General features: G+C 42.5%; 1 protein-coding gene across 2 annotated transcripts in view; it reads left to right on the top strand.

Moving 5' to 3' along the window:
• The window catches only part of UAP1 (UDP-N-acetylglucosamine pyrophosphorylase 1), a 101172-nt gene that overhangs the window by 25484 nt on the left and 62999 nt on the right, over positions 1 to 12689 (top strand). For both annotated transcript variants that reach the window (XM_085654797.1, XM_085654796.1), the window contains exon 3: positions 4115 to 4319. In XM_085654797.1, coding sequence (XP_085510923.1) covers positions 4115 to 4319 — 205 coding nt within the window. The remainder of the gene's footprint in view (positions 1 to 4114; positions 4320 to 12689) is intronic.

Genomic DNA, 12689 nt, shown 5'->3' with positions numbered 1-12689 from the left:
CTGTAAGGCCATCAGCATTCAGCATCTGTGCTGTCGACGTCTACCCTCTAAAGCCTACCGTTCAATATCTTTTATATCCTTTGAACATTGTCTATACCCTTCTAGGCTATTACGTTTACCAGGTTAAAATATTTATTTACTACCTCAAAAATAACTCTTGGCTGGTCAAGGTAGCACTTAACTTGTTTTAAATTCACCCTGTCTAGATGCTGTATAATGTGTATGTTAAGGAAGAACTCTTTAAATGCTTCCGAAGAAGATGCTGGATGTTTTGTCCTGAACCAGAAGGTCATGAAATCTCACACTTTGGTTTTGGGACCATATCCATCTGTCACTGAGGGAAAAAACCTGAATATATTTGCTGAAATATTCTCTTGAACTCTTTCTGGTATATTTCTGCTATTGGATAGGAAGTGTTCTGCAGTTTTCTAAAACTGATTCTAATTTACCTTCTCTGGCTTTATAGGTCAAGCCTGGTCAGCGCATGCGCTGCTCTGCGAGCCATGCTGTATTCGAGTATGTACTTGAAGCCCTGCCCACGCTCTGGCCATATTTTTCATCGGCTTGTGTCATCGTCCTTCGTAAATGCTGGCTTCTGATTCCTTATTAGGCTTGTTAGTTCCTCCTTAGTACCACCTTGTCTTCATTTGTAACCTCCCATGAGGACTAGCCCTTTTACTTTGGTTGTTACCCAATACGTCTTCTTTAGTCTGTAAGCTCTATTTTCTTGAATGAGTTTCTCTTACAGCAGGAGGGTCTCTCGTGCTCAGTTGTGACCTCCGACTTGTTTATTTAACTCGTAGCAAACGGGAAACAGAAGGGGCCATGGGAGACAGATGGGGGCAACTTAGCGATGCCTTCAGGCATTTGGAATGCAAAATATCTCACATTTGCAAGAGTTTAAGCTATATGCATTGTAAATGACAATTCCTTTTATTTATTTTAATAAAAGGCATTGTCATTTACAATGCCAATAACTAAAAACTCGCGTAAATGCGAGACCTATTGCATTGCAGATGCTTGTTTTTGTTGGCCTTTTAAGTATGCAAATCCGATTTTCTCTTTACTCTAGTTTTATTGACAGTTTGGGCAGTACAGGTCCCTGCTGCCACATAACAAAAGCAGAAATGGAGTGTTTTAATCATCACTCCGACTGGACTCGCCAGGAAAGTTAGGGCCTACTCGGTTGATATAAGCCCTTTGCCTTCATCCTACATTTGTATAAATCTCCTACATCGTTCCATGCAAAAAACACCCCACCAGGACAGCTCTCCGTTGTTTTCGTAGCTTTGGAAATTTAGTAAATCTGCTCACCACTTAGACTCATATCTAACAAAGTAATCCTCTGAATACCACTCAGTTCTAAAAGCATTGTTAATTCGAACAGATATTTGTACTTGAAAGACTGGCGATTGGCCTCTACCTACACTGTTCCCTGACTCTGCTGTTCTCTTCCTTTTTGTCTTTTATTGGGAGATTTTAAATGCCTTGTTTTTTTAATACAGATTTATATAACGCAAACTCGACCCGAAGGTTTTTGAGCGCTTTACATGAGCACCAGTTACGTTACACAAGGACACATTCATTTTTTTTGGTAGGCGCGGGGAGTTTGTCATTTGCCCAGGATCACAGGAGGCTGAGCTGTTGCTGAGGCCTTGAACCCGGTTCCCTAGCTCCAAAGTCGGCAAACGTAGCCGTAAGGCTACATCTTCTCCCCAATCATCATCTTGGTTTGGTACAGTCCTTGTCATGTTACATCAGTACCTCTCCTGGAAGATACCCACGTAACTCAAGCCCTTTAGTTTGTTTGACTGGCATCTTTCCATAGTATCTGTTTAAAAAAAAGATAGTAACATAGCTTCTACACTGATGCATGTAAAAAAGAATATGTACTGTAACTGACAGTACCACTGCTTATCTGGCTGAGAAGCTTTCTTCCCCTGTCACTCACTCACAGCACACCCACAAGACAGGATAGCATCAGAGTGTAGAGAAAGAAGTGCAAAAAATTAAAGATGAGGGAACCATCCCAGATGTGGGTCCCATGCACACTGCGCCACTGGAACCAGGCTCAACCCGACTGATGATTCCTACTAAGGGTGAAACCGGTCTTGGGTTGCTTGTGTTCTGCTTCAGGGAGGACCTGGGATATCAGTTCGGACTGGACTGTTCCTGTTGGAGCAGGGTCAGGAAAGATTTGCATGTCTGGGTCCAGATGGAGGCGGCATGGTTTGCAAAATAACAGTGAACTGGGATGCAGCCTGAGTAATTACCAGAGGCTGAGATTAATTCAAGATTTCCATCCAGTGCTCTTTTTGTATACTTCAATACTTGCACAACATGCCAACACTCTAATCCCTTTCTCAGGAAAGTATTGCTATCAGATTACAGATAGGCTGAGGCCATTCATCTTTCCGCATGACTAATGTTGTGCTGCTTTTTCAATCTTCGATTTACTTGATACTCAGAAGTCTAAACTTCACCTTTGTGAAGGTCTTCCTGTTTTCTGAAAGTAGCCTAAAATACTCACCGCAGAAAATCAAATTCAAGTCCAGGTATCTTGTAAGCTATATACTAGTCACCAGACTCTGCCCTACAAGGTATGGGTTATTGTGCGATAGGTGGCTATCGCTTTTGAAGTTAATTTTGCTAAGTCGACGGGGGCTTTACAGTCTGTTAAAATTAATATTTAAACAAGCCTGCAACAGCAGTATTCAGTATATTTGTCCCAAGGTACAGTGTGATGTTTTAGATTGTAGACAGAGCAGTCGAGGGACCATGGAAGAAGTTGACATGGATGTCTTCTTATCTAAAGAATACAATGAAATTATTCTCTGCAAATTTCTCTTCTTGTGCCTATCTGTTTTATAATGGCCCTGACTATCCAAGTATGTCATGTGTAATGTGATCACTTGTCATGATGCTGCAGCCTTTATTCATGAGACATGCCTTTTACATCCATCAGAGCATAAGTGATGCCCAACATCATCTAAGGGTGCTGTCTTTCCACACCTAGCTGTCAGAGAGCAATTTAAAGGTACATTACCAGTCTCTTTCTTCAAATTTAATCTGGCATCCTTAAAAGGCAGGATCGATACCCAGGCCCCCTGAATTGTACACCCTCACCAAGTTGGACTTTGATCTAAAGTGACATTTCTAGTCTTTTAGCTCTGTGTGGTGTTCTTAGCATTTCTCTCTGACAGCCACAGCTTCTAGAATTTGGAGTGTGGTACTTGTTGCCTAGCGCTGTTCAAAGTTTCTGATCAGTTGTTCTCAGCTCTCTGCTGGATGGGGTCTCTATGTAACTGCGATCTTCAATAAACCTCTATTAACTAACGGTGTATGCCTAAGCCTGTTCTTTGGAAAGGACCAACCTTCACACTCTGCTCCAGTCTCCCCCACACACACTTCTACTGATAGCTAAGGCATGTTATTTCACATTGTGCGTATTTAGTTGCGTAAGTCTCACTACGGGAAGAGATATGTATTTGTAATGTGATGTAAGGCCTAGGCTTGGCTGGTAAGTAAGGTAATATGTGAATAATTTGATAAGCGAATCCAACTCTAAAACCAAACTTTATCCAGCAGGAACCTTTCATTTTCAAATAAGCCCACATAGTGCTACATGCAATTTTAATTACGTCCAGGTCAGCTTACTTGTTAAGGCAACTTGTCACCTTTAAAGGAGAAAAAAAAATTGTTGAGTTTTTCTTAGACTCCTGCAGAAAAAAACATTATCTGCATGATCCTTGATGTGAGAAAAGGGTATTCATTATTCACCTTCCAGAAATAACAGTGTCTTTTAGAATTCAGGACCAATTCCTTAGCCCATATTTGAACATCCCTTGATATGTGCCAACCTAATTGCATTTTTTCAAAGGTGTTGTGATTGCAAAAAATAAATTCTCTTCAGAAGAGTGAAGATTTTCAAATATTTTTCATGTTGTCGCTGCCTTGAAAATGGAAATAAGATAAATTTGTTGAATTTAGGGGAATATTTATTTTAAGATGTTTTCCCATCTAACCTCTTAAATTGATTAATAGCCAACAATTACAGTGGATTACGTTTTGCATTAATTTTATTTTCATTTCTTTTGCTCTCTTTTTTACGCAGGTTTTGCTCAGATTTCACAGAACAAAGTTGCAGTTCTCCTTTTGGCTGGTGGACAAGGGACAAGGTTGGGCGTGTCCTACCCCAAGGGGATGTATGACGTGGGCCTGCCTTCCCACAAAACTCTCTTTCAGATCCAGGCAGAGCGCATTCTAAGGCTGCAGCGCACCGCTGATGAGAGGCATGACACAAAGTGCACCATTCCATGGTAAGCTCTGCTGTCTTCAGGGGCCTGGGATGGGAAGGTAAAGGTGACTGTTTTCAAACATAGTTGTATATGGAATTCCTGGCAAGTCTCACTGCCTTTAGAGTTTGGAGACATAGACACATTTGATGTTTTTGGTAAGCCCCTCTTCCTTCAGGGCTCTCAGATATAGCCAGGAGTCTAGGGCTAGGCAATTTGTTTAATTGTGTTTCAAATTTATTGTTTTGGATGGTTTGTGTAAGTCCCCTTTCCTTCAGGAATTCCAGACATGAGCTTCTGGAGTCCAGTGAAAGAATGTGTGCTTTAATCCTTTTCACTACATTTGGTTTGTCTTCGTAAGCTCAATATTAATGGCAGTTTCCTTGAATGAAGTCTACTCTGGCAAGCTCTGCATTCAGGGCATGCTGATGAGTTCTAAACAGGATTATTGTAGTTCTGGTTTCCTTCAGGGGCCTGGAGGTACTTGATGGCCCCACAGTTTAGAACATGTACACAGCAGCTTTCTACTCTAAATCAATTTTGACAAAGTACTAGCAATGACATTTAATTACCAGTTGGCGACTTTTTCTCCTAAAGTTTACTGTATTCTTTGTGACTCAAATGCACCGTGATCTTGTGCCCAAGGCCTTGCCCATAGTGAACCACATCATTTGCCAGTTTTCTTAAACCTCCTACCCATTCCATTGTTCTGGGAATAGTAGGATGTGAACCACACATACGTTAATTCTTCCTACATGGCCTCCATGTTGCTCAACATGAAGCTCGTCTTGGGCTAAATAACATCTTTCTGGGAAATCCAGCCCATGAAAAGATATCATTTTGAGGTATGACTACCACAGAGGAAGTCATGATCCTCAAAATTACCATCACTGGGTATCTACCACCAAAATACTTACTCCCTAGAAATAGTAGAGGGATTCTGGAGACCCACTGTATCTATTCTTAACCTATAAAAGGTGCTCCGCCCAATGGTAGATGTACTAGAGGTGCCTTTGTTTATCCTCCAGCCTTACCACTTCACTGGCAAATAAGGCATTGGTGGCAAAAATGATCACTTTTGGGACACAGTCTAGGCCAGTGCAAATAAGAGCAAAACTTCTCCTTAGTTATTTTTAACCTTAAAGGAACCTTGTGAGTTAGTTGACTTTAAAAGTCTTGGTGCAGCTAGGGAACTGCCAGTCTTCACCCGGTTCTAGTTTCTAGATTAGAAAGATCACTTTGGAGCAACACATCTTCATATGTAACTCTAAAGTGACCAACGGCCCTTCTTTGGGCCTTTGTAGGGCATTTTGGCTCAACCGTCACAGAGTAGAACGTTGACTGAGATTTTGCAAACTCGGCTTTCCCACTAGATCCGGTTTGAAGCAACTCTTAACTCTGGCAGGTTCCAATGACCTAGTAACTGGTTCACTCCCTTTTCAGGAGAGGTAGGAAGATCGAACAGTGGTACAGGTGCATCTGATGTACCTAGACCAGCCACAGTAACCTCTTTGTCTCCGAACGAAATACCTTTTCCCTAGAGTGCACTCTAATGATGGCCTATGTTCTTGTGATCAGATTCTTCCAGACCCCATCCTCTTAAATTGTTGGCCAACATATAATCCATGCTGAGGTAGTCCCTTACACCAGCCTGAACCGCTCTGATCTCTCTTATCTATAGCTCTGTGCTTGATACTTGGTACTTAAAACTTCTGCTAGTTGCAGGGAACTCATGACTGCAGACTTGATGAATGACTTTGGACAGATTTGTTGTACAAATATCAACTACTGTGCAGCAAGCACCAGTATCCTACAGTCTAGTTCGGGGCCAAGATAATCTCTTACGCTGATGACACTTCGCTTTTCTTTTCTTTTAAGAAAGGCAAAGTAATAGCCCCTGATGCTATCAACCCCTGTCTCTCTGCAGTCTTTCAATGAATGCACGTCAACCAAATCAAGGTTCTCAGCTTTGGACATAATTTCAAACTGCACAGACCAATCCATTGGCCAGATGGGACTTCACTTCCCATCTTGCAAGTCAAGGTCATAAAAAATCTGGCACTCAAGGTTGATAATCAGACCTTTCATAATCAAATCAACACTGTAGTGTGAACGTATTTTGGCCTTTTGCATACTGCAAAAAATGTATCCCTACCTTTCCATGCTTTAAAAACGGTGGTACTGGCCTTGGTCGTGTCCAGGCTAGACTATGCCAAAGCCCTGTACACAGGCCATCCTCAGTACCTAATGAGAAAACTTCAAAAAGTTCAAAATGTGGCAGCTCGTCTCATACTCCATATCCCAAGACTGGCTCATGTTTTTCCGCACTTGAGGAATATGCATTGGCTCCCTGTGAACAAGCGTATTCTGTTCAAAATCCTGCTCTTTATGCTTTGAGCAGTGAATCAAACTGGCCCGAGATATTGGTCTACCAGAATACTACGCTACAGTGCTACGAGAAACCTGGGTCTTCCACAGTCCCGAAGGTCTGTCTGTCTAAAGCTGCAGGCCGGTCTTTCGCTCACTTGGGCCCTCGAGCATGGAACAAACTCCCATTAAACCTACATCAAATTGACGTACAGGGGCAGTTCATGAAGAAACTTAAGACCTGGGTTTTCGCCTGTTAGTCAACTAGCACCCCTCCTCCTCATTAACTGTGAATAGCACTGGGTCCCTCTTTCTGAGTAGCCACATGCTGTATAAATCACATTTTAATTTAATTTCCAGTTAACTTTTTGCCATCAGCCTAAACAGGGTTCGAGTAGTAGAGGCTATTGTACTGGGTAAGTAAGGGAGTTTGAGTTTTGATTTGGTCCTTCTCCTAAATGCGGTCAAGAGATACTAACTTTATGTAGTCATCCCAGATTTTTCACCATTTGCTAGACTCTTTAGTTTTGCTGACGTTACACCTCAGTGAACTTCAATCCTGCTAATCTGTGGTAAAGTGCCTGTGCTCCCCCTTTAAACATGGTTGAATTGGCAAATTCCTAATTGGTGTATTTAACTTATCCCCAAGTCCCTAGTATACGGTACAAAATGTACCCAGGGCCTGTAAGTTAAATATCACAATTGAACTGCAGTTCCTGTTGTGCCATCCACTAGAGTGACATTGTAAAACATGGCTTCAGGCCTACCAGTGACGTCTGGCTGTAGCAGTGTAAAAACTGCAATTCAGCCTGTCAAAATAACCCTTTTGCAGCTCAAAACCTCCCTTTTAAATATTAATTAATCTTCCCTACGTATGTCTTGTAGCCCACAAGGCAGGGGCATGGTATTTAAACGTGGGGCATGTAGACGTTTAATGTTAACATGTTTTTACAGTGACTAGCACTTAAAAGCTCTTTGTCACTGTAGCAGGCTTAGCTGTTCTATGTAGAAAACCAGAGTACAGACTCAAATCCTAATGCTGTATCTTGGTAGTGGGAATTGTTGGAAAAATAATTAAACAACTTTTTGTAACAATTATTAAAAATGCAATATAAAAGTAATTTTAGAAAGTTACCTTTTACCAGCTTGAAGTTCTTGGAGTTCAAATTCGTATTTATTCTCTAACCTCTGTCTGCCAGAAATTAGCATTTAAATAGGTGTAAAATGTCTCCCAGGAGCAAACCGTGGGCTGACCTGAATGGATATAGTTGACTTTTGTGAACCTCACCGAATATGCTGTGAGCATCTTTTTTGACATTTCAGTGTCCAGTCCTCCTTGAGTGTCAAAGTTTACTTGACATGTCTGCTGGTTTACACATAACAGTTTGTGGTTCACTCACTTGTAAGGCAGAAAATAGGATGCAAAGATAATTCTTGTATCTCCACTGTCTGGTTGATGAAGGACTTACTTTGCCCCACTATATGTCTGTCCCGGGGTTTTACATATAAAACTAGGGGCATTTAAAAAGAAGGGAAACAGAAAGCCAAAACAATTCCTGCATATCCACTGTATGGTTGCTAAAAAACCCTACTTTTATTCAACCAGACTTCTGTCTCTGGGTTTATTTTAGGCACAGTGGTTGTGTTAGATGTATGAGGACTCTAGGGTTCCAATAATATACTCCCCACATACACTCTCGGTCCTCGGAGCCCAAGTTGAGTGTGGCAGAAATTTTTCACCATCTTGAAAATGCCCAAAGTGGTTAAGGGTGGCCCGAGGAGCTTTTGCCTCTTTGGTTATGGCATGCCCAGGGGTTATTCACAACTAAATAGCTCATGCTAGGCATAAATGTGGCACCTTGAAGCACCCACTTGAGAACACTTCTAGACCTGAGCACAGAAGAGGACTGGTTTATGAGCTGCTTCCCTTTGTACCTAGGACAAAGAAGTGGAATCCCAACCGCCATAAGGCATACCTCCTGTTCATACAACAAGGTACTATAGGCCTTTCCTGGAACTGACCAGTGCAACTGAACCTGGATTGAACCTTGCTGTTGGCCTCTGCCTGCCACCCTATGAGTCAATAATTGCCTCCCCTGAGGTCCCACAGAGCTTTAAAAGTGTACTCCTGTGATGGATTGGGAGATAAAGGTTTAAAGTCAGAGGTAACATCTTTGAATGGCATGAACCTGGTTGATGTATCCGACCCACGCTCCATCGCAGTCACCGTCCAATTGTGCCTAGGTCACGATATACCACAACCACTGACTATCATTGGTACTTTATACTTCTTGGTGCTAAACCTATTTAAAACTTTAAAAATTCACATCTCTGGTTCACCTTATTGGATTTTGTCATGTTGGTGTCATTTTGTTAATTACATTTCTTTTTTCTCTAATTCAGTTTGGGATTTGTATTGTTTTACAGTAAGATTTTATTACTGTGTTGGTATTGCAGAAATACTTTACGCAGTGCTGTAAGTTAAACCTGTCTGCTGTGTGCCAAAGCTACGAGGGGCTTGAGCTCAGTTTAATTTAGTGACTTTAAGGGTTTACCCTGACAAGGGTTGTGATCATTCCTTGAGGTGGGTAGTGACACCCACCCTAATAATAATCTTATTTCTTACAGTTTCCACTTGAGTTTTATAGGACCCCCATCCAGAGCTTTCCATCCAGACCTCAACATTTTTCCCTTCGAGAGCAAGCCTTTACACCAAAGAAGTAGTTCTGGCGTTGCTGCACAAGGAGGCAATTCATCCTCTCTGCAGAGGGTATTGCAGCAACATCTTTTTGGTCCAAAAGAAAGGTGCAGGCTTCATGTTGATTCTAAATCCTCGAGAATTAAATGGTTTAGTTCTCTACTCCAATTTCAACAGGAAGACATCCAACATTTGAGAGATCTTCTGAAAGAGAGAGACTGAATGGTCCGTATTGGACCTCATAAACGCTTACTTGAAATCTCCAATTTTTTCCCCAGCACAGAAGATTCTTTCAGTTTCAGTTGCAAAATCATTGGTTCAGGTTTTCCATCCCCTTGATATTTCACCAGGATATTTAAGCCAGTAATAAAGGCTTTAGGAGCCAGTGGTAGTGGTGTTTGTCTTATCATTTACCTGGCTGACATGATTCTCATGGTTCATGATTCCTGTGGACATTTTATAGTTTGTGTTTTCCTAGATTCATGGCCTGCAAGAAATGGCGCCCACCATCTGATATTGCAAACATCCTAAATTTTACAGCCCTCTCAGTTGCTGAAATACCTGTTTTTTTATGCCCAGGAATGGCTTGGGTTGCCTGAATAAATTAAACAGCGGAATCCAGCAGAACACACCAGGCCTGATTGAGAATCTTTGCCAACAAAAATGGCAGCATGAGCTTGTAATGCCCTGACCTTGAAGGCGTTCAGTACTTACAAGAATGTTATCCTGGACATCGGTGGAGGAGGTAGCAATTGCCCCCAAAGCTCTCCTCACCCCGAACCCCACTACCACCTCCTCAGACTTGTGAAGTCCGATACCAGTGAGTGAGACTGCCTGGTGCCATGGACCCACACTAATCCAATGACTGGGGGAAGCAGCACTGCAACCTTTGAAGAAGGGACATGCTGCACAGGATATTAGGTGACCCTAGAGGGAGGCACAAGACAGGGGTCCCCCAGCAGAGGTGTAGGATAGAGGTGGCAATGCCACCGTCATGTGGGCTTGAATGCAAACGAGGGCCACAGCTTCAGTGAAGTGTTTGCAGTGGAAAGCACAAACTGGGTGTTGGCGAGACCGCTCCCTCAAGTTGTTCCCCCAAGGTCAGTGGTGGTGTAGCTTTTATACTACAAAGACAAGGAAGTGATCGTGCGATGAGGACTAGCCATTTTCTGGTTAAGAATACCAAAGCTATGATTTTCCTGGGCTTAACACCCGTGTTATAACATCAGCGCACATCTTTCCTAACAATGAAGCAAAAGCTGGGAGTTAACGGGGTCCGTTAATCACTTTCGTTCCCAGCACACCAAAAAATCATGGCTGTTAATTGTACTATATTCTTTGAGTAACCCCAGGAGTCCTGTGCCTAGGCAGTGGGGTAGGCAGCAGACGAAGATGGAATCCATTGGTCTGGGAGGCATGCCGAAAGACATGATGAAAGGCCAAGACTGGTTGTAAGGGGCACCTTACTGCAGCCCAGGCCAAAAGGGAGTGAGAGGAGCTCCTGTGCCCAAGACCAACTATAGGTATATAGGGAGGAGACCCGGAGAATCCAGTGACACAGACTTAAGCTCTAGTGGCGGGAATGATGCTAGAGTCTGTGAATCTGCTGAAAGTCTCTCAAGGCATAGCAGACGACTTGATTTCGCTGCCCTCCACAATCCAGGTTATGGAATGTATGGAAACGGGCCATTAGTTGTGTGGACGCCACAAGTAATGGGTCCACATTCGCCCTCCACTGGGAACCAGACACCCCATTGTCGAGCTTGTCTCTCTCAGGGTGGCGGAGCTGAGAAGTCACAGGCCTACCCAAGAGAGGTGGTGTGCTAGTAATCGCCATCCGCTGGCACGCAGTAGCTAATTGTTCAGTCTGTTTTTCATTTGAAAAAGGAAAAGTACAGTTATTACACACACACTACTCAATACTATGTAGTAATTTCCAAATCTACATAAGGCTGGTGGAAATACATTTGATATTGTGTAATCTCTTCTGACCCCCCAAAGGGTCATAAACAAACATAAGATAAGTCTATTGATTTGGTCACATATTCAAGTTCAACAGACGACATGGCAAAACATCATTGTTTTAGGAGTAATTACAATAATCCATAATAACCATGAGTAAATGCACTCATTAATGATAATAAAGCATATGCATTTTGATTAGTAATTACTATTAACATTATTATATCACTAAAGCGCTTGGCATGTGTCTGTGTGCTTTTTATATATGTCCACATAATGAAAACGCAGTCATAAAGACAGCACCTATAGGGCATCACATTTTGATCCCAAATTTAACCATTAACTTTGCCCCCCCCCGAGGGTGCTTTACGGCGTGTACTTTTCATGAAATACCTTCAGGCTACAATAACTGCAGCCATAACTGTAGCCTATAGAGGATGTTGCACTTCTAGCTGTAGAGCACATGCTCCAGCCTGTAGAGTGCTTGTAACAAACAATGAAGCCTGGGATGGTCTTCCTTTTTGTGACCCTTCCAACGTACGGTCAGTATTCCTCAAACACCTCCTTGGGCCATTTGAGGGAGCTGCAACGCCTCTGCAGCTCCTCTGCACTTGTTTATATTCATGTTCTTGGTGGTGGGTCTGCTGTCCCGGAGCCACCACAAGCAGCAGAAATGGCGTAGTCTGCTTCCGAACCCCACAGGGCATTTTGGGTTGCTCCCTTGTATTGTGCCAGGTGTAGAAATCTGATCACCGTCTGGGGGCTCCAGACGGTGTTGGATAACCTAATCTTCAAACAAAAAGTTGAAGCTGAGGTGGAGAATTTCTTCTGGGTAAATGAAGGGACTGTGCCTGCTACGCTGCTTAAATAGAATGCTTTTAAAGTAATGATGTGAGGCCATTGCATTAGAATGACTTATGGTATCAAGATGACCCTTGTGATAGATGTGTATAAACTCGAAATGCAGTTGGGAGGCTTAGTGCAGACACTTTCGACCCCCTTGGAAGTACTTGAGGAACTTTAATATAAAAAAATAGAATATCTTGCCCAATTAATGCAACGTCTATGTTGCATTCATTATAGATCCCATATTGCTCTGATTCATAATGGTGCAAATGAGGCCTTTAAAACTCCACGATGAAAGGGGTCCCGATAATTGACCTCCTGGACAATATGGGTCGAGCCATGTACTAACAACTGGGTATAAATCAGGTTATTCAACAATATTATTCTGAGCTGTATGCAGAAACAATTGACCATGCTAAAAATCGATTGCTGGGTTATTTGAACTGGGCTAAACGTAGCTGGTTATTACTGGAGCGACTGGGGGTCTTGAGGACTTACTGAACATGTCCAAAATTATAACT

Source organism: Triturus cristatus, chromosome 4_1, assembly GCF_964204655.1.
Source record: "Triturus cristatus chromosome 4_1, aTriCri1.1, whole genome shotgun sequence".
Classification (NCBI taxonomy): Eukaryota; Metazoa; Chordata; class Amphibia; order Caudata; family Salamandridae; genus Triturus; species Triturus cristatus.
The sequence above is the reverse complement of the archived record's forward strand: the minus strand, read 5'-3'. Positions and strand labels throughout refer to the sequence as shown.